The 22,083-nt window shown below is 35.7% G+C and overlaps 1 protein-coding gene and 3 non-coding genes across 5 annotated transcripts; all 4 read right to left on the reverse strand.

Moving 5' to 3' along the window:
* Window positions 1–5,250: 5,250 nt before the first annotated feature.
* LOC128212874 (uncharacterized) lies at window positions 5,251–22,049 on the reverse strand. 2 transcript variants are annotated; one of them, XM_052918257.1, is made up of 12 exons: window positions 21,689–22,049; window positions 20,930–21,139; window positions 20,577–20,765; window positions 20,130–20,256; window positions 19,284–19,499; window positions 18,301–18,491; window positions 17,573–17,836; window positions 16,808–17,352; window positions 16,095–16,295; window positions 15,177–15,558; window positions 8,586–8,752; window positions 5,251–7,665 (listed from the first exon to the last, which is right to left on the reverse strand). In XM_052918257.1, exons 1-12 carry the CDS (start codon window positions 22,016–22,018, stop codon window positions 7,410–7,412), a joined length of 3,078 nt encoding a protein of 1,025 aa, XP_052774217.1. In that variant the 5' UTR covers window positions 22,019–22,049; the 3' UTR covers window positions 5,251–7,409. The 2 variants fall into 2 exon arrangements, with proteins under 2 accessions (XP_052774217.1, XP_052774219.1); XM_052918259.1 differs by having other exon boundaries at window positions 20,930–21,105; window positions 21,689–21,818.
* Trnap-ugg (transfer RNA proline (anticodon UGG)) lies at window positions 9,267–9,338 on the reverse strand. Its single transcript has one exon. It is a non-coding gene; the product is annotated as a tRNA-Pro (tRNA).
* On the reverse strand, window positions 11,223–11,294 carry Trnap-ugg (transfer RNA proline (anticodon UGG)). The gene has a single exon. It is a non-coding gene; the product is annotated as a tRNA-Pro (tRNA).
* Window positions 13,026–13,097, reverse strand: Trnap-ugg (transfer RNA proline (anticodon UGG)). Its single transcript has one exon. It is a non-coding gene; the product is annotated as a tRNA-Pro (tRNA).
* Window positions 22,050–22,083: the final 34 nt, after the last annotated feature.

A 22,083-nucleotide genomic window follows, 5' to 3' on the forward strand; every position in this document is an offset into this window, starting at 1 on the left:
AGGTTTTGTTGATATTGCCAATAAAAAAAAAACTGAATATAGCGATGGGTTATCATGGGTTTAGGAAACAGACAAACGAACACACAGTAAGTAACTAACTTGTATTTAGTTGGTATACATTGCGACTATACATGTATGCGGGTATAAAAGGGATGCAAAAGGACTTTTCTGTACGTCGTAACAGTGTCGATGCATATAGTGTTTATTATAAAATGCATATAATCAAATAATTATTTATAATTATTAGTATTAAAGTTAAATATACAGCTTAACAGCTACAGCTATCGTGTAACCCCTTTAAACATAAAATAACAATAATAATTATAATAAAAATAACATTATTATATTTATTAATAAAAAAATATAATAAAATAAAAAAATACTTGTGTAATTATAATAATAATAATAATAATAATAATATTAATAACATCATCAACTTCATCATTATCATCATCATCATCATCAACTTCATCATTATCATCATCATAAACTTCATAATTATCATCATCATCATCATTATCATCATCATCATCATCATCATCATCAACTTCATCATTATCATCATCATCATCAACTTCATCATTATCATCATCATCATCAACTTCATCATTATCATCATCATCATCAACTTCATCATCATCATCATCATCATCATCATCATCATCATCATCATCATCATCATCATCATCAACTTCGTCATTATCATCATCATCAACTTCATCATTATCATCATCATGATCATCATACCACAGTAAGAGTTTAGTTCAAAGATGTATTTGCACAGCCACTATACGCTTCATTCAAAGAGTTTACAAGTCAAAATGAAGTTTTGTCACCACTTGTCAGTATTTGAACTTAATTTTAAAACAGTATCCCCAGACATATTCTATATGCAAATCCTGTCTGTCGCCTGTGACCCTCGAAAGATCACTTATTTACTAAGCTAATTGAAAAACAACGCTCCTTTCTACACCAATTTCACTAAATCTGTATGCTTCCTTTATTTCTTTACTGTTTACTTTCCTTACTTTAAATAGGGATTCACCCATTTCGCATTCAAAACTTGATACAAGTCAAATATGATATCAGTAACTACTTTGTTAGCAGCAACTCGAAGCTGTTTGATTTTCGGCTCAGTATTCCGGTCCCATATTTACTCTGTATTACCTAACCCTCACATATCTTTGTTTATATTTTACCAAACTATCAACTTTTCATTGGGGGTTGATAGCGTGTTCATTTTACGTATGTAAATGATATCATAAAGGTCTACTTTTTAATTCAATTTTGAAGAGGCGTTTTATCATTTTTTAAATTAAGAGCAAAGCAATCAATCAAACCCCATATTCTTCTGTTAAATATCATTATCCGGACCACCAACGTTCAAAAATTGTATCGCCGAACAGTCCATATGGATTTCATGTTCTTTTCAGAAACATAACCTCCAAAAAAAGTGTCACATTTTTGAAAATATGTAAAACGTTTCATTGTAGATTCACAGCAGTATTTGTTTACAGATTTTATGAAAAATGATGTGCCAAAATTAACGCCTGTAAAAACAATGGTAATGAAAATCGAGACGTCTAAACCGTGTATGTTTCCTGAAAGGATTAAAAAAAATCCACCTGCAGGAGTTGTCTTTCAATGTTTGTTTCTGTAAAACACCCTTCAAGAATAAAGCGATTAATGAAAACAAACAAAAACAAACACATTCTGAAATGACCAATGTTTAACAACAGGTTTCGAATACTTAATATATTCTTTGATAACTTGTCTCAAAAAATAGTTACATTTGTATAAGTTTTGTTTAATGCCATGCGCTCGACACGTTTGTCTTCGGCCCTCACACTGTCAGAGCAGGAGTTTAGCGGTTCCACACTGCCAGAGCAGCAGTGTGGACAGTTTCACGTGTCACCAGGTCCTTACACTGTCAAAGCAGCTGTGTAGCGGGTTCTCACACTGTCAGAGCAGCCGTGTAGCGGGTACTCACACTGTCAGCGTCTGGACAGTTTCACGTGCCAACGTTCGACTAATGTTTTGCGTGTGTTCATTGGAAAAGGGGCATAACTCAGGAATTATGAAAGCAAGAGTGACTAGGCTAGCTACACATGACTGTAGTGTCTCTGGCAACATCTGAACTAAGCGTCATCTTTCAATATTTTCAAATGTTTTAGGTAAAGCAAAAAATAAAATATATAAGGACAACAATGATCTTCTGATACTAAAATTGAAAGGCGGATACGGCAGGCACGTACATATAACCTCTCCATAGCTGATGTATTGAGTTATTTCAATATCTTAAACGTTGTATTAGTTATGGCTTTTGCACACCAACGACACCGACAATGATACTATTGCTTGGTTTTCATCGAAAGCTAAAAATTGATATAAGTAAAAACTTGTGGCTGTTAATTGAAAAAAACACGTCAAAACGCCATGTCCTAATGTCACGAAAACACTTAAGTCAATTCTCAATCTCAGTCTCAACTCATTAAACCGCATAGAATAAACGTTATTAAAACTCGTTTATGTTTTTACACCTTTAAAATGCGCATTCTATCACAGAATATGTCGAATAACGCCTTTGCTCAAGATTACTAGTGAAAAATATTCTACAGCCCAAAATGTATGTATACATTTTTTTTTTGCTCTAGGGTAGTTTTCTTTGAAATATTGACAAAGTCGTTTTATCAATATGTTCTATGAGAAAATACATTTTCAAAAGTATTAAAACATGCAAGAGTTTGAATAATACTTCGCTTTTATATGGTAAACCGATTTGAGATTGAGATTTGACTTTAATATTTGTGAAATATTGGGGCCAGGCACATACATATAACGTCTTTGGATGCCTGTGTTCAACGTATGATCTGTTAGATACATGTCCATCTTACGTTGCAAAGAAGAAACTGATATCCATTAAATAAATAATTATATAAATGTGTTTTACCCCGATGAATAATGCAATCTGTATGAAGTCGTAAGCCAAATGAATATTCATAGCTTTGGAAATTTTCGCGTTACCCTAAAAATGGTTTAATATGTCTAAATTCGAAAAAATGTGCATGTTATGCTTCAAGAGTATCGCAGATTATGGCACACTGTCATAATTTATTTAATCTTGGAATGAGTAATGCATCAAATTGAAAGAGAGACGTGTAAGCGCAAAATGATCAATTAAAATTAATGCGGTATCTTACGCAGGTCCGAACATTTTTATCCGGATACATTTTGCTGAGAGCCGGCCTGTCAGACCGTAATCCCTTGTGGTCTAGTGGTCGGTATTATCCCCGCTTTTAAAGTCAACGTTTCACACCAAAGCAAATACCCAGTTGTCACTTTCAAGTATTTGTCCGCGGACCGCAACCTGTATGCCTTTTGAGCGGTGTAAGTTAGATTCAATTTCACTGTGACATTCTGCAAACAGATTGTCGGCGCCATGTCGGGATTAAAGTCTGCGGAAACATTAAGGAAGGTATCGGCCCTGGATTGCTTGGTAAACACCCCAACCACTGTTGATAGCTCATCAGTGAAATAAAACACTTCTGGGCAGTTAAGAAATGGACAACGGTGAACTCTGATGCCGTAATACTCAACGAAGGTCCTTGAAATCAGTGCTGGTGTTCAAAGAATGTAACCATCGTCAAATCATAATAGCAACCGGCGGATATTGTTTCGTTATACAGCCATTTCCGTCAGGCCATAGAAATCACGATAGCACTCCTGAGAAGATGCAAGTTGTGGCCATCCACGTGTTGATGATAGCTTAAAAGAATACAATTCACACTAAGAAAAGTTTGTTACTGAGAAACGAAGCATTGCTATGCCACCCAATTTTTGAGCATTTGACAACCAAGCTTATAATAAGTGTGCATGATCTTGTCCTCTTTGCTGACCCTATCCCATTGCCATTGCCACATATATTTATGTTTACTTGATCCTCTTTACGAAACTTGGCTGAGGCACCATGATATTAACCGCGGCGGACGCGCGCACGAGCTAATTACTATCATATACCTGCATGAGTGGGGATGTAGGACAAGAACACAATTTATGTGAACAAAACTAACCAAGACTAACCAAGGGTATCGCAATTGGATGCCTACGCTCACCTGTTTTTTAAATGACAATGTGCATTGCTATACATGTACATATACTAGTAATTACGTGAACTTGTATCACGCTTACCAAGTTTCGAGTTAGCGTCTTGAACGCTATTTTAAGTATGGTCGATTAACTATTTTGCCCGACCCCGACAACGCGGCCGTTGCCCACACCATGGCTATTGAAAATGCCTCGATTTGTTTTCGTGACAGACAAGCTTACATGATAAAAACGTCAAAAGCGATTAAAACAATTTTACAAGTGTGAGCGCGCCAAGGGGATGTCATTTAAGAGAACATGGTAGCTATTTACCGACCATGGCAGCACTGTTTTTCCTAAAGAAACATTTCAACACTGTCTCCAAACATTTCAAAATCATTTACATTTCCAAATATGTATATAGTTTTAAGCCCGCTGACAGCTCAATTGGTTACTTAAGAGCTAAGAAAATAACGACAATGTAGTCGAACTTAATGCGAGCCATTTCAAACACTATTAAATTCACATTAATATTCATGTTGTGTCTTTCTAAATTAGCAATTAGCCGGCGTGTGTATATCTAACAATATCATCAACATGATTATTCCATATACAATTATCGGGGTAAATAGCCTTTCTCCAGCGAGCAAGATTTTAGGGCTTCTTAGTTCAAGTGTGTTTAAACAAAGAAGATGATTTTGAATACATTAAGACACTTAGGACTGATAAAACACAGCGAGATATCAGCGGGACCTTTGTCACTTTGTTTCCCCTGTTAGGATTACGACATTTAGGATGATATTACGACTTAAGAATGTTTCGATTTTGTAACATAAAAACTGTGAATTTCAAAATTGCGCTTTATTAATATACATTTAACGTGAGAAATTAAAAGCCCCAAAGCACGTGTATAGAGATATTCGAATATCTTGAACGGTGTTATAGTTGATAGCTGGTATTCAACATTGGTTTTAATTGGATCTAAGAGCGATGAAGCTAATCGGATTACTTGTAATTACTAATTGACCAATAGAGTGAATGAAGTCAATGATGTATGACCATAACATTAACTTACGTTGAATATTGAATAACACACATGGACAAGTAATTTAACGATCTTATGTTATCGTTGCAATATTTATTTTAAAATATGTTTCTTAACATTCACTCATTTACATGTTTATATATTTTTAAATTTATAGTCTTAGTATATTTGTATCAACAGTTTGTTTTTATATGGCATAGTACACAATAATTATCAAAAATAATGCAGAAACTTAATTTAATATTTATTCCATTCCATTAATATTTTACTATTCATACCCTTGTACAACATGTTTGTAAAAGCATCTTCGAATCATATTCAATTTGTTTTAAATGATTCTGATATATTTAACAACCAAAAGTCAATGTTCATTTATAAGTAAATATGATATGTCAATACAGAACGCAAGTTCGAATATCTGATTAAATGGAGCAGTGTATGACACTTCGTTGGCACTCACTGTTTGAGTCAATGTGGATTTTTTAAGTCCAAAATATTAAAAGGTGTCCCTGAATAAAAAAGCCACTCAATTTCATAACTAGAGATCGAGCATGTTCTTTTAAACACCCGTTTCGAAAAGGGCTGTTGTCCATTAAGAGTTCTTTTTAAAGCTGCACTCCCACATATTTACCATTTTGACAACTGTTTTATTTTTTGTCTTCGAAAAAGCGAAAACTTGCGTAAATATCTGCAAAGCAGTGATATAAGACTGCTGACAAAAGACCAGATCGCAGATTTCCATATTTAAGTTGGAAAAATAATGTTTTATTGCTAAAAGCGTTACTAACGGTTTAAAGGGACTGTACACCAGATTGGCACCAAAAAAAGTTTTTTTCTATAACGAATCTCAGGACAATTATTTAATAAAATGCTTTACTCGTTGATATCATAATTGTAAAAAAGAATACCAAAATTAAAAAAAAAATGTGTCGAAGACCGGTGTCGCCAAAATTACAGTCCAGCGTTGTATCCACTGAGCTACGAAGGCTTTTTCTAGACGGGTGATATAATTAAGCTATACACCTAACTCGGTTATATCACGTGATAACATCGACTAGCCAATCACGCATAAGGATTGAATTATACTAGGTAGACATACACAGTAATCTGTTTTAATGGAAAAATACGAAAACACTGCGACAAATAAATTAATTGTAAACTATGTGGTACTTTAGTTAGTAAGTTTCAATGCATTGTACACATCGATACCAAGATTATGTCAGTTTTCGACCATTTTCTATTCTTTTCTTTTTTCGCTATTTCATCATTCGGAGTACAGTCCCTTTAAAAATAATGCATAAAACATCATGTTTTAAATTTTAATATAAAAATATGAGATCTGATTGTTCGTCGGCAGTCTTATATCACTGGTTTCCATGGGTTTTCGCATAAACTGGCTCGTTCCAAGACAAAAAATAAAACAATTGTCAAAATGTTCAATCTGTGAGAGTCCAGCTTTAAAATAATGACAATCGGGCTCATCATGCGTAATGTCTGTACATCTCCCTTTACCTTTGCTATAGGTGTATAAATGAAGATAATGCTGCCGAAAGAGCTTGTTATTTTTGCGTAGTACATACTACAGCAACAGGTGTCGTTGTTGTCAACATGGTTGTTTTGTCCTTGATTATCTGTATATTTTGGAGCTGCCCTTATGAAGTTATCATCAGACAGGCCCCAATTTCTCAAGTCCTTTATGACAGGATTAAGCTTAGCTCACTATTTTTGTTTCGGTATAATTTGTGTAATATTCACATTCTTAAGAGTTATTGGACTTTAAAAGGGAAATATCTTTATGATAATCACAATAAACTATTTTCTATTAAGTAAAATCAAGATTAACTATGAAATTTGGCTTAATGATATAAGCTACTTAAAGATGCACTCTTACTCCCAAATAAGATGTACAACAAAGAATACATTCTTTTAATTTACCTCAAATGATGGATACATATTGAAAACAATGGTTCTTATGGAGGATATTGTGTATAATTTGAAAGAAAGGTGCAACAAACACGGTATTTCTACCTTATGAGACTATAGTTGATCAGTCACTGTAAATCTTTTAGGACACACCAGTCATTTAATATCTGTGCATTTTCAGCTATCAAATACACGGTTTCAGTCTTGTTATCAGTAAAAAAAATCCGTAAATGCATTATTTAGTTTGTACGAAGTAGTTAAAGGTGTATCACTCAAAATTTATGTTTGTAAGACATTTGTATCGATTTTAATTAAGAGTGCCACTTTAAGCGTGTTACGCTTAATAACTTTCGAGAAATTATGGCCCGATGGCAGACACAGCTAAGGCGAACACCACAAAAACGAGGGTCAGCATCCCTTCATACAGCAGCTTTGGCGAGAACACTGTCCACACAAACAGGTGATAGCGCTGGGAGCTGACCACGACACAGTAGAACAGCAGAGTGACCAGTCGCTCCGTGAGTAGGGAGTGGACGCTGGTCAGAAGGGCGAAGCGCGGGGTTGGGGATGGGTATTGATGGTTTATTGTGTCGGTGTCGGCTTTGTCTGTGGTTCTGAAATGTACATTTAGGTTTATAGCAAAGACATACCAATTGTTTACGATACGATGTTTATTGCATAAAACATTAAACAATGTTCATAGCATGAAAACAAATAAATCACTGAATTTGAATGGAGAAAAAGTACACTAACACATTTTCTGGAGCTAATAATTGAAATGTTTAACATCCTATTATACTTAGTGTGCGTGTATTACAACTAGTGATGTGTCAACAAATATGCATGATTATAGAAATTGTATTCCGCATTATTCAATATAAATAATGTGATTCCTAAATGAAGTCATATCAGTCTCTGTTATCTGGTTAAAAAAGAAAATATATTTTTATAGATTGTTAAGTATATGACATAATCGTGTTGTCAAGACAGAGATGGTGCAGAACAGACTGAATGCGATTTTTGTGATTTCACTATGGCAGGGATTCGTATTGTACTAAATTTAATTATGATAGATTCATATACAATTAATTTCAACAGCATTATTTTACAAGTTTGAAACCATTCTCTTTCATTGCTAACAGAATGATTGAAAAAACAACAACAGACAACCAGTTACATGTATATATATATGCCTATTGTGACGGACATTTCTATAAAGTGTTTTAGATACTTTTACAGTGTTAAAGATTAAGGGAACACCACAATCCCTCTCGTTTTTGAACGGAGTCCCTTCAGGGCCAACGTTCATAGTAGGCATATCAGATCCTTACTACAAATCGCTATGCGGTAAAGCGATCAAAAATAGTACGCTCTGTCAATGCATGAATACACATGACATCTTAAATTTCCAAAAAAATCTGAAATGATGTATAGTAATGTATTTTTAAACTGGTACATTTTTCCATATTTTTTATTTCTATTTAGTATTTAACTCCATTTTGACGGTATGTAATTGCAAACGTTTAATACTCACTGTGTTTGACCCAGCTCCAGATGGTATTTAACCAGCGCTATGAGCCAGAAGCCGGGCCCGGCATACGTGGAACAAAACAGCAGCACCCCAACAACGGTCGACTGATACCCGGCTAGTCCGACATAGCCTGCCGAGACGTCAACCGTAGAAAGACTATTAGAGTTGCCCTGAAACGAAAGACATTTCTTGTGATAGATTTCCTTGGTGTTATGATAGTGCTGAAATGGACATTAGACACATCGGGCGCTGGTATCCGGCTAGTCTGACGTACTTAATCGAAACGTCAACCGCAGAAACAAAAATGTTAGAGCTGCCAAATCTTATCTATATGGCAAAAAAGATGTCAATAATAGGACACCCAGCCTTCATTGAGCCAGGACAGTGCAAACTGGTGTGACAACAGCCGCCGACACGCAAACTGTACACAGACTTTCACACGCAAAAAAGTATGTTTGAAATTCATACATTATTTAAATCTGATAGGTTTTTTGTTTTGTAAAAAGGCTCTGCGTTTAACATTCCGACTCCTTCGCTTGGTACTGTACATGTACCTGTTCGACACCTGTTTCGCGGCCGCTGTGATACACACGGGTGAAGACGGACAACATCCATGGACACATTTGTAGCGATGATTCAGGGACATAAAGATTAGTTTTAAAACAAAAACAAATACAAAATTCTGGGCTCGTCCGGGATTTGAACCCGGGACCTCTCGCACCCAAAGCGAGAATCATACCCCTAGACCAACGAGCCGCACATATCTATGTACAATTTTCTTATCATATAAAGACGTCACTTTCGCTTAAGGCCATATGTGACATTATTGCAACACATTGTTCGTGAATACCATCCATTGACAAGCACGGAACGGCGAGGATAACAATCATATCAGCTGTCGCTAAAACTATTAAAGCTGCACTCTCACAGATTGAATGTTATGACGTATATTTCTTTCAGTTTTTGTCTCAGAATAAGCTGATGTTAATATCAATGCCTTCAATTCGTTCATATAAGATAACTCACAGTAGGACAGATCTCAATTGTTTAGACCACTACCGAAAATTTAAATTTTCTTAAAGCGTTTGCTAAATACTTTTTGAAAGTAAATATGAAAATTTGCGGTCTGATATTTTATCTGCAGTCTTGTTTCACTGGTTTCCAAACACTTACGCCAAAATTTGATCATTCAAAAAAAAGAGAGAAAAAAAGTTGTTAAAACGGCCAGTCTGTGAGAGTGCAGCTTAAATTTTAAAATTGACAGTAGTATTTACTATTTGTAATTAAGACCTGACGTATTTTTAAAATAAACACAGAGAGTTACAGTTTAAGAATACAGTATTGTTTAAATAGTTAAGTAGTATTTATCATAATTATTAGTATAATTTTTATACTGCGAACATAATATGGGTACCTCATAGTTTATTAAGGTCAGCCATCCATCATTAGAATGCAAAGATATTTAAGATATTAATACCAAGATTATTTCTATGTTCAATATAAATTGATTAACCATAATATATTATATTCTTTTTTAATGGATAAACTTTCTGCATAACACCATAATTACGTTACTATTACGAATTAATATTAATGGAAGGTTTTAAAACAAAAAAAACTATTATGATTATATATCAATTTTATAAATTGTTTTCTACATATTACATAATGTCAATATAAAAACGCTCTCGATGAAAACTAAACGTTTTGTCACTTTGAAATGAAACTTAACCAGTAGGAATTGTTTGTATTAATAATGGATAGCTTACATTTCACAGAATAATTATTTTATTCTACCTTTAATACTTGAATTTATAGGGAAGTAATACCTATTTGTCACAAGGTCAACCTAAAATTTAATACAGCTAATGTGTAACGGCATATAACTGAAAACATTGTTTGCTGGGGCCAATTGAAACACATTCTCATTTATCGGATGTTTCATAATGATAAACCTAACGCATAGCATCATCACTCTGGTGTACGGGAATGGAGAAACGAGATGGCGATGAGACACGAAACTTGATGATAATTTGTAACAAAAATCAGAGTGATATCTCTCAAACTGTGGGAGAAGTTCCCTTCAAGTTCTCTCTACAAACTCCATTATGCCCGAAAGTGTGAAAATCATATTTAAGAACACATAACTAAGTGGGTCACAAAAAATATGCTTAACACAACTACCAATCATGGTGGTAAAGTGTACCAAGTACAAGCGAGATATCTCAAATGTGGGAGAAATTCGATCCCCGCAAACTCCGATATAGCAAAAGTGTGAAAATCATATGCAAGGGCACCTAACTCTGAGACACAATGTCCGTTGATCATGAAAAAATATGATCAACACAGGCTTTTAAAAGCGCAAAAGAGTACGTTTGAATTTCATGCAATGTTTAATTCTGATAGGTTTAAGTTTCCCATCATCCCAAATATTATAAAGTATAAAGAGCCTGCGTCCAGCATTCCGACTCCTTTGCTTGGTATTGTACCTGCTCGACATAACCACCGAGATGGATTTCACACCCGTAGCTGTTTCGCAGCCGCTGAGGTATTACAGTGGTGGAGACGGACGTCACCCATTGACACGTTCGTAGTGATGGTGCAGGGACAATTTAAAATCAAAAACGAATAAAATATTTCGGGCTCGTCCGGGATTTGAACCCGGGACCTCTCGCACCCAAAGCGAGAATCATACCCCTAGACCAACGAGCCGCACATATCTATATACAATTTTCTTATCTTATAAAGACGTCACTTTCGCTTAAGGCCATATGTGACATTATTGCAACACAATGTTCATGATCACCCTTCATTGACAAGCACGTGGAACGACGACGATAACAATCCTATCAGCTGTCGCTAAAACTATTAAAGCTGCACTCTTACAGATTATCGGTTTTGACATATATTTCGTTCAGGTTTTGTCTTAGAATCAGCTGATTTTAATAGCAATAACTTTAATTCTGTCATATAAGATTATAAGTATCTTCCATGGCCGCTCGTGTAAGATAGGTTCATTCCGACCCGAGCGTAGGGTGTTTTGCGGAAACGAGGTTTACCGAATTTCCGCAAAACACTCTGAGCGAGGGTCGGGACACGAGCGGCTATGGTAGATGCTTTTTCTCCCACCTCAGTTAAACAAAATTAAGTAAAAATGTATTTTTGGCTGGAACTCTATTGTGCTTAGTGAAATTTATTGTGTATGGATATGCGATAATTTGTGGTTGTCATGGATATGCGCGCATGATTCAGATTATGTTAATAGTCAAACCGGTCTTCAAATAGTTCTAAGGACAGTGAAGCATTATTTCTTAAAGATGTGCGTGAAAACTGTTTTATGGTGACATTTGAAGCGATATATAGTTAATTAGCGTTCTAAATATTGCCACAAAACAAGGTTCCCATGATGCTGCAGACGACAGTTTTCAACAAGGGGGGTAATCACAATGTGGCGACCATTAAAAAGGAGTTCCATACGGGCATTTTATCATCGCCCGTGGGCAAGATAAGAATTTCTAGCATGGTTAATTTTTTGGATCTATTTATCTGAGGTGGGAGAAAACTCACAATAGAACAGATTGTTTGGAAAAGGCTGAACAATTCCAATTTTCATTAAGCGTTAGTAACGCTTTTAATAACAAAATATCAATTTTTGAACGTAAATATTAAAATCTGGGATCTGATATTTTGTCAGCAGTCTAGTATCACTGGTTTCCAAATATTTACGCAACAATTAGCTCATTCCAAGACAAAAAAAAATAAAGTTGTCAAAACGGTCAATCTGTGAGAGTGAAGCTTTAATACTAAAATTGACAGTAGTATTTACAATTTGTAATTAAGATATGAAGAATTTATAAAGTAAAAAATGTAAGCCATCCATCATTAGAATGCAAGGATAAGTAAATGCGGTTTACCGTTATATATTTTTTTGCATGGCTTATGTTTTTGAATAAAGCTACCATTGAGATATAACATTAATGGGCGGTTATATAACAAATTGTATTATGATTATATAGTAATTTTATTAATTTGCTTCTTAAATAAAATAATGTCTATGTACAAATTTTATGTCTATTATATAAAACAATTCTCGATGAAAACTGGACTGTTCACCGGCTTTTACACACGCAAAAGAGTACGTTTATATTTCATACATTGTTTGATTCTGATAGGTATTAGTTTCCGATGATCCCAAAGATCCCTGCATTCAGCAGTCCGACTACTTCGCTTGGTACTGTACCTGCTCGACATAAGCACCGAGATGGATTTCACAAAATAAATGAAATTTATCGTGAACTCGTAACTACTCGTACACGAAAACGTTACTTTACAAAGTGTATAGCAGCTGCTCAGGTATTACAGTGGTGTAGACGGACGATACCTTGACACGTTTGCAGCGATGATGCAAGGACGTATTAAAAACAAAAACAAATAAAAAATTCTGGGCTCGTCCGGGATTTGAACCCGGGACCTCTCGCACCCAAAGCGAGAATCATACCCCTAGACCAACGAGCCGCACATGCCTGAAAATAATTTTCTTATCTTATAAAGACGTCAGTTTCGCTTAAGGCCATATGTGACATTATTGCAACACATTGTTGCTCATGATCACCATTCATTGACAAGCACACGAAACGACGAGGATAACAACCCTATCAGCTGTCGCTAAAAATATTAATACTCAAATTGACAGTAGTATTTACAATATGTATTAAGACATGACGTATTTATAAAATACATACAGAGTAACAGTTAAAGAAACAGTATTGTCTAAATACGGCACAAAACTAAAAAAAACTGGCTAGGGTAAATGGGAACGAGATGGCTAAGGGTCATGAAACTATGTCAGGCACTTGATATCTCTAAAACTTTGGGAGAAGATCCCTACACTTACTTCAAGTTCCCTCTAGAAACTCCAATATAACCAAGAGAATGAAAGTCCTGTTCAATAGCACATAACTTTAAGACGAAATGTCCGTGGGTCACGGAAAAAACGCTAGGCACAACACAAACTCCTGAGTGTAAAATGTAAAATCATAATCAAGGGTACATAACTCGAAATATCCGTGGGTCACGAAAAAAACGCTAGGCACAACACAAACTCCTGAGTGTAAAATGTAAAATCATAATCAAGGGTACATAACTCGAAATATCCGTGGGTCACGGAAAAAAACGCTAGGCACAACACAAACTCCTGAGTGTAAAATGTAAAATCATAATCAAGGGTACATAACTCGAAATATCCGTGGGCCACGAAAAAAACGCTAGGCACAACACAAACTCCTGAGTGTAAAATGTAAAATCATAATCAAGGGTACATAACTCGAAATATCCGTGGGTCACGGAAAAAAACGCTAGGCACAACACAAACTCCTGAGTGTAAAATGTAAAATCATAATCAAGGGTACATAACTCGAAATATCCGTGGGCCACGAAAAAAACGCTAGGCACAACACAAACTCCTGAGTGTATAATGTAAAATCATAATCAAGGGTACATAACTCGAAATATCCGTGGGTCACGGAAAAAAACGCTAGGCACAACACAAACTCCTGAGTGTAAAATGTAAAATCATAATCAAGGGTACATAACTCGAAATATCCGTGGGTCACGGAAAAAAACGCTAGGCACAACACAAACTCCTGAGTGTAAAATGTAAAATCATAATCAAGGGTACATAACTCGAAATATCCGTGGGTCACGGAAAAAAACGCCAGGCACAACACAAACTCCTGAGTGTAAAATGTAAAATCATAATCAAGGGTACATAACTCGAAATATCCGTGGGTCACGAAAAAAACGCTAGGCACAACACAAACTCCTGAGTGTATAATGTAAAATCATAATCAAGGGTACATAACTCGAAATATCCGTGGGTCACGAAAAAAAACGCTAGGCACAAGACAAACTCCTGAGTGTAAAATGTAAAATCATAATCAAGGGTACATAACTCAAGGACGAAATGTCCGTGGGTCACGGAAAAAGCGATAGGTACAACACAAACTCCTAAGTGTAAAATGAAAAAAAATATAATCAAGGGTGCATAACTCAAAGACGAAATGTCCGTGGGTTACGAAAAATATACTAGACACACATACAACACATGGTGGTAAAGTGTACCAAGTATCCCAGTGATACATTGTGTGAGACATTCAACCGACCTGTCGACAATAAGGTGACTCCAATGCCCCCCACCCACCCCTCTCAAGTTATTGCAAACAAGTCGGTACATGTATACTTATATTGTATTGTGGAATGATCGATTTGAAAAGTCAAATCGGGGAATAACATAACAACTGTTAAAAGTCGGAGTTATGGGCCTTGCTACAGTCATGCGTAGGGTCATAAATAGAGTGTATAAGTTTTCTTTTCATACAGTATTCAACATTTTTTTATTGTTTTGCACTTCGACGACGTAACCTATGACATCAATGACTTATTGTCTTAAAAACACAAATAAACCTTTTCAGTAATGTAAGTATAGATAACTGTCTTGTATTTCCTATGATCAAAGGCAATACATCAATTACATTATCTGGCAAGAAATATACTTTATAATAGGTGGACCTATATGCAAAACAATTGTATACAAACCTGTTGGAAAAACACTGCCTGTCCCATCCACCAGCATAGCAGGGCAAGGTACCCCGGGGAAAGTCCAACTCGCCTTATGACGTCTTTCCATAGCAGACACTCCTGTAGCGTCACCATGGCAACCAACATGGTGTTATGCGTTCTTAGCAACAGGAGCATAAGCAATATCCATGAAAGATGGAGTGTTTTAATGGGAGTAAGGGAATATGGCACTTGGCATTTACTAGTAGCGGCACTATTTTGATCACGTGTAGCTTCTTTGTGATGTTCAAATGTGGAATGTTTGTTCGTATAATGATGAGAAATGTTTTTGTAAACGGAGATGAGATTCATTAAAAGTATCACAGCGTACACAAGCCGGGCCTCAAATATACCATGTGACCTGTAAAAGAAAACAATGGAAACTTTTAGTGATGAAGCAATTTGTGAAATCCAAGCTATCGATATTGCCTAATACTGTAAATTGTATTATCAAGGACGACATTAAGTAAGACAAACTGCATTGGCATTAAAAGAAGTAAAAATTGTCCTTGTTGATTAACTCCAACTTTCCATTCACTGATTTTCTTATTGGAGGCCCTATGAGTTGTGTCCTCCAGATTTCTTTTATTTGCCAATGAATAAATGTAATCAATAGTTTGATTTTAATAAAGTTTAGCAATACAAGACTTTCATTGGGGCCTCACGAAAGGTACCACAATAAAGATCATGGAACTTATGCATCTAACAGTGGAAAATATTTATACCCCATTTCATTGGATATGGATTTTTAAATGCTGTATAATGCCACACGTATGTCAGACCACATGAAACTTTTCATGAGCCAAATAGAAAGTTCTTTCCAAATGAGTTAACATTTTTTGGCAATATTTTTTATCATTAAGAGATCACAAATGATAAAAAGATGGTTTTACGTACTTGGTATTGTCATGAGCATTCAGCAATTCTGAAACACCAAGTATTTCCCCACTGTTGACTCTATACAAGTAAACTAGTACAAGTCCAACAGTAAAGAATACTGACTCCAGCATGGCAACTCCACCAGTGAGTATTATGCACAGGAAAATGATGACTAGAGACCCGACAACTGAGACAGAAAGGGTTGATTTGTTCTCAGGGCTGAAATAAGAGACAGTCTTTTTAAGTGATAACATATATTTTCTCTCTATTCTATGTTTGAAATAATATGCTGCAAGTTCAAAGCATTAAACTATCAACAAAGTATATTCACTTCGTTTGTTCATATACAATGTACATGTTTAATCAAAATCAGCAAATAATCTGAGAGATCAGTTTAGTTCATACAAATTCAATTTAGCTCTATTCTGAACATGTGTAGATGCTGATATGAATTACTCTTGATTCCTGGGTAGATAGCAGAACTGGTTAAAAAAGAGCTCCTGGTATTGTATGCAACTATGGCCTCTTGTGGGATAAGGTGAACATCCATGCAACTAGATCACTATTGCCCTCATTGATAGATCAATTAAACAACATTGAGTAAATGTACAGAATTGTGCATTGGAATGTCTTGTTCTGAAATACCAGTAAAGCATGTATTTAAGCATGTAATAAATATTTGGTTTTATCTTGGTTTAAAAATCATATTACTGAAATAAAAAGGTCAGTACCTTAGCAACCAGTCTCCAACATCTGGTACATCCAGCCACTTGTTACCAGTCTGGTTTAGAATCCTTAGCAATCTGCCTAGCAACATCACTGTTGCTATGCCTACTATCAGCTTCCATGGCAACAACTGATAAAATGGTATTTGTTTTCTATGATTCTTTATTTCACATGGACTCTTTTGCATTGATGTTTGTTCAAAGCTCAGATGGTTTTGTTCATCAAATACTTTTTGTTCGCAGTTTGTTTTCGTTTTTTTGTTAAATAACCCATTGCTATTACTAACATTCAAAACGTTTGCCTCATCAGAGTTCACACTATTTCTAGCATCATCATATTTTGCTATTTCAACTAAAATATCTGTCTTTTTACCCACAACATTAATGATATGACCTTTGACCTCAGTCACCAAGGCAACCAGATAGAAGGTCATGGTCAGAAAGTACCATGTTTGGTGTTCCTCCTCAACAAAACTACTAGAACCGAAACTGAGACTATGGAATAGGGTGCCATACAGTAATAGACGTTCCAAACTTGTTTTGGGTGACAGCTACAATAAATGAAAAAGATTGCATGGAAATAAAAATAAAGATGGTAAAATTCTTGTGCATTGTTTGTGATGGATGTCTTATTTTATTTCTCAAAGCAAAACTTAAAATAGAAATGCTGACCTATAGGCTTTAGTCTTCAAGTATACAGTTGAGAGTTTAATTTAAGTACAATAGTTTTATATTATTTTTTGTATTGTAAGTGTTGATTAGCTAACTCACCATTTTCAATCTTGTCAAAATCTGTTTAAAGTTTGCCAAAATATTAAAACATAGGAATATCACAGAAGCCAGTAACACCATCTGCAAAGCCAAAGACTTGATGCTCCACCCACAAAGGACAGCACTGTGAAATGATTGGCTGGTACAAGCAGTCATGTGACCAAACAACAGGATGATTGACAGGCAAATTCCACCAATCACTGACACAGTAATTTTGGTTTCAACTCTGGAAGAGGTTGTCAAGCATAATGATAAATTGAGTGCCTGAAATAAAAATGACAATTGTTTTGTAAGAGATGAATGTGCTAAGATGAAAAAATGCTTGAAATGTACGCTGAATGAGTACCATCTCCTTTAAGCAACGAAATGAATGGCTATTGTAGGTTTTAACTAGAGCAATGCAAGCAGATGCCAACTTCTGTTTTTTATTAAAAACAGGAGCCTGTTTCAACAATTAATTAAGTCAGAGTTTTTCGCCTTGCTACACAGGAGCGTATCGGCGCTGGCAACATGCGTAATAAGTTGTGTGTGAAAATCTAAAACAGATTTTGAGTAAAAGCCAAAGCTTTAGTCTTTGCACACCAAAGCTGATGACAAAATAATGGCTTTGGCAATAATTTGACATTCTTGCTTGGTATATCAGACACGCTCAAAATATTGCTACCAAATGATATTAAATATATGGGAAATAAATACTTGCCTTACCTCTTATTACACTCATTTCTTACCATGAATGAAATAATGACAGCCAACAGCATAGCATAATGGTCATAAGTGGTCAGCGAGCCAGCTATCCTACTGGTCATTCTGTCCAGGGCCATCTCATAGCTCCTGAAGATGTGGCTTGGTTCAGGCTGACCAGTGGTCAAGTAGTTATCATGCTGTTGTATGGCATACTGGGCTAGCTCATAGCTGGACTCTGGAAATCATTGAGAACATGATAGTTAGGCTCTCATAAAATAACAAGAGTGCAAGGGAGTGAATGTCAATGCCCATCTATTTTTCTTTTTTTAAAGTAGAACAAGGTGCAATTTTCAACAATTTTTAACACAAGAGTTATTGGGCTTTCATTACATGTGCATACATGTCATTATATTTTAGAAGGCTTCCCAGGGGATTTTACTCAGAAAACAAGAGAATTGTGCGTATTGTCCGTTGCAACATGTGTAACAAGTTTCATATGACTGTCTTACTGTTTTAGAGTAATGGCCACAGTTGGTCTATACTAAAACAATAGTTGCTCAATTGTTCAGACAACTAAAAGCAGAAACCAGTACTGTGTCCTTTATGAGAGGTCATGAGAAAGGACCCCTAGTGGGGCTCAAACCCAAAACCTCTATACCACAAGACCACTCTCACCCCTAGACAGCCATGGTTTAGGTTTGCATTATACCACAAAAATGACAATCACACCAACCATATAATAAAACATCTCCTTTTTGAGCTGAATACTGCTTTATCAATGTATTATCATTGTCATATTAAGTATCATACAATAGCTATGTTAAATATTTATTAAATTTAAGGACACCCACTAAAAAGACAAACATAAGACCCTTTAAATTGGTATTATGTTTGTTTTTCAGTATGATATAGCTGTATTAAAACATTTTCAAACGAAATTACACATGAAAACATACTATCCCTAAGACTAAATATAATCATACTTTCAATACAAATTTAAAAATGAAAACCAAAAGCCAAAATATACCTTTTTCTATGTCCTCCACACTTTGCTCCATAAGTCTTATGACCTGCTGTAAGTTGACGTACAGACTGTCCAGTTTCTGTTGGTCAGTGAATCCATCAAAGACACTGACCAATAGCTGACCAAGGCTGTTAGAGGGAGGGGGCAGACCCAACAGGACAGACAGAGTTGGGGCCAGGTCCACTTGTAACAGCTGGTGCTGGGCTCTCCACATCTCCTCTGAAATTGGAAGAAATATGAATATATAGAATGCCCTAGTCAAGGACCAGTAGCTGACCAAGGCTTTTTGAGGAAGGTGGCAGCCCAAACAGGATAGTTAGAGTTGGGACCAGGTCAACAGCTGGTCCTGGGATATCCAAGAGTCTTCTGAAATTGAAAATGATTTTAAAAGCTGTCTAAGGCACTAACAAGTAGCTGACCGACCGACAGAGTGGAAGGGCAGCCTCAATCGGACAGACAGAGTTGGGCCAGGTCCACTTGTAGTAGGTAGCTGCTGCTGGGCTCTCCATATTCCTGATATCCTTACTGTATCAGGTTTGTATTCTCTGACAATAGCTATTGAAACTTAATACAAATATAAATGTGTTAAAAAATTCAGAAGTGACATTGACAATAAAAAGAAGAACTTAGAATCTACAAAGGCATACATGTACACTGCACTAAAGTCAGACTCCAACTGCCCACAATAACTACCGACTTTGTTTTACAAAAGAATATATTGAAACTAAGTGCATTTGCATGTACAGAGTTACATGTATTATGTGACTTGTAAATCATTCAGTTGGCTTAACTATTGTGAATATTTATATATTAGGGTTGTTCAGTGCAATATCAATTAACAACACTTACTATGGTTTTTGTAGAGTGGACTGAGGAACACAGCAGGGACAAGGACCTCCCTGTCTGAGGCCCCACCATGGCTTCCCTGGTCAGACATACCGTGGTCTCCACATACAAGCACCAGGAAATCTGAACCCTAAAAAGAACAGTATCCTATAAGGACAGCGATTGCCTTTGGTGTATAAGCCATTCTGTGTCATTTCTAATCATAAAATTAGCACAAGTACCAAATATAGATAATTGGTTAGATAGAAATAGACAGCCTCACATTTGAAAATGGTCAATCAAGGCATCCCTTTAGAAGTAAGTAACAAAACTTTTCAAAACACTTGTAAAATAGATTTGTATCAAATTTAATCGATCAAGGCAGGCAATGCTATTGCCAAAAAATAGTAATTAAGCAGATACACATCGGTCCATTTTGGACAATCTTAATTAAAATATACAATGACTTACTTTCTTTTCAAGACTGGTGTATATATTCTGTATGATCTTATCCATCTCTTGCAGTTTAGGGGCCACCAAGGGACTAGCTGGGCCAACAGTGTGGCCTATATGATCTAAACCAAGGTAGTGCAAGATCATCATGTCCCAGTCATCAGCTTTGAGCTCATCATCGAGATGTCTTGTTACATTGTCATCTACCTAAACCAGTTCAATATTGGGAAAATACAGAGTGACTAATGACTAAAATAAAATACTAGAAGACTAAAAATGGATATCAGGTGTTACTTTAAGCAGTACAAAATATCATTTATTTATCTGCAATGTGTAGCACTTAGAAAAATTAAGGATTAACGAACACGCACCTCAGTATAATCTGTGACAAAGAATGAAGTGGTTCCTTCGGATCTAATGAAATGTTCTGGGAAAAGTTTAATCCAGGTATCATCTCCATAGAAAACGATCTTCTTTCCATGATCAAATGCTTGAGAAATAATGTTATCTTCTGTCAAGCTTCTGGAGTCAAAGTTGAGGACAACATCTACAAAGCCAGGAATACTGCCAGATGTAAGAGCCTGAAAGCATTATCATTATTGAAAAAAAAAATTAATAAGATTTAAATAAATCTGATTTTGAAGTCCAACATAATGTTATGGCATGTCTTTTAAGAAAATTGGAATAAATGTTCTCAGCATCACCCCTTTTTTATCAAAAATAGCATTACACTTTGATTCAATCATTGGTCATGAGAAACAAAGCATGTACAATGTACATGTATATGTACATTATGCACCAGTCAATTGAAACATGTAGATACCCCAAAGTAAAAAAGATAGTATGCTATACAAGAGGTTTAGTGTGAAGCTTTCTTGGTTACAACCAGTACTGAGTTCTCCAAATTGTTTTGTGAGTACAACCCTCATGTCAGTTCGCGAAAGTTCCAGTGGTATCATTTATTGCCTTTTTTTAAGGAGATGAGGGATTGAACCCATGACCTCACACCCTAGAAACTGACATTAAGTAATTGCAGGTGTGAAAGCAAAAAAAAGTTATGTCTGCTTCTTAAGTACTAAGAACCTTTTTGTCTTTTCCTCTTGAATTGTGATGAAAACTAATAAACACACCTTTATCCGAGGTAGCGTCACTGTAGGTGGATGTGCTTTCACAATATACTTTCGACCATTGCAAGTCAGTAATGTCTCATGTACGAATGGCATAAATCTATCCTCAGACACAAAATCTGACCTCAAGGCATCAATCAAAACTATCACAACCTTAGTTTCCTGATTTGATGGTTGGGAAATTGTGTGTGTGTTTAACGTGTAATTTTTCAGTGTAGCCTTGGTGTCAACAATTTGTTTCAATGGAAAGAAACCAACCAAGAATAGGACATATGAGATTAAAGAAATTGCTATCAAAATATACAGCAAGGATGCTTGTGATGACCATTTCATGTTGCTAAAAAGATGAGAAACATGTCAACAATTAATTGGCCCGCTTAGTCTAACGAAAAATAAAT

The sequence above is a fragment of the Mya arenaria genome, chromosome 13, assembly GCF_026914265.1.
Source record: "Mya arenaria isolate MELC-2E11 chromosome 13, ASM2691426v1".
Classification (NCBI taxonomy): Eukaryota; Metazoa; Mollusca; class Bivalvia; order Myida; family Myidae; genus Mya; species Mya arenaria.

Excerpts from the sequence above, each read along its gene's own strand:
- LOC128212874 (XM_052918257.1), bottom strand. The coding sequence starts at position 22,018 with ATGAAATGGTCATCACAAGCATCCTTGCTGTATATTTTGATAGCAATT. Across the intron at positions 15,559-16,094 it reads AATGCTCATGACAATACCAA|GTCACATGGTATATTTGAGG; the intron begins GTACGTAAAACC and ends TTTCTTTTACAG. Across the intron at positions 7,666-8,585 it reads CTGGAGCTGGGTCAAACACA|AACCACAGACAAAGCCGACA; the intron begins GTGAGTATTAAA and ends TGTACATTTCAG.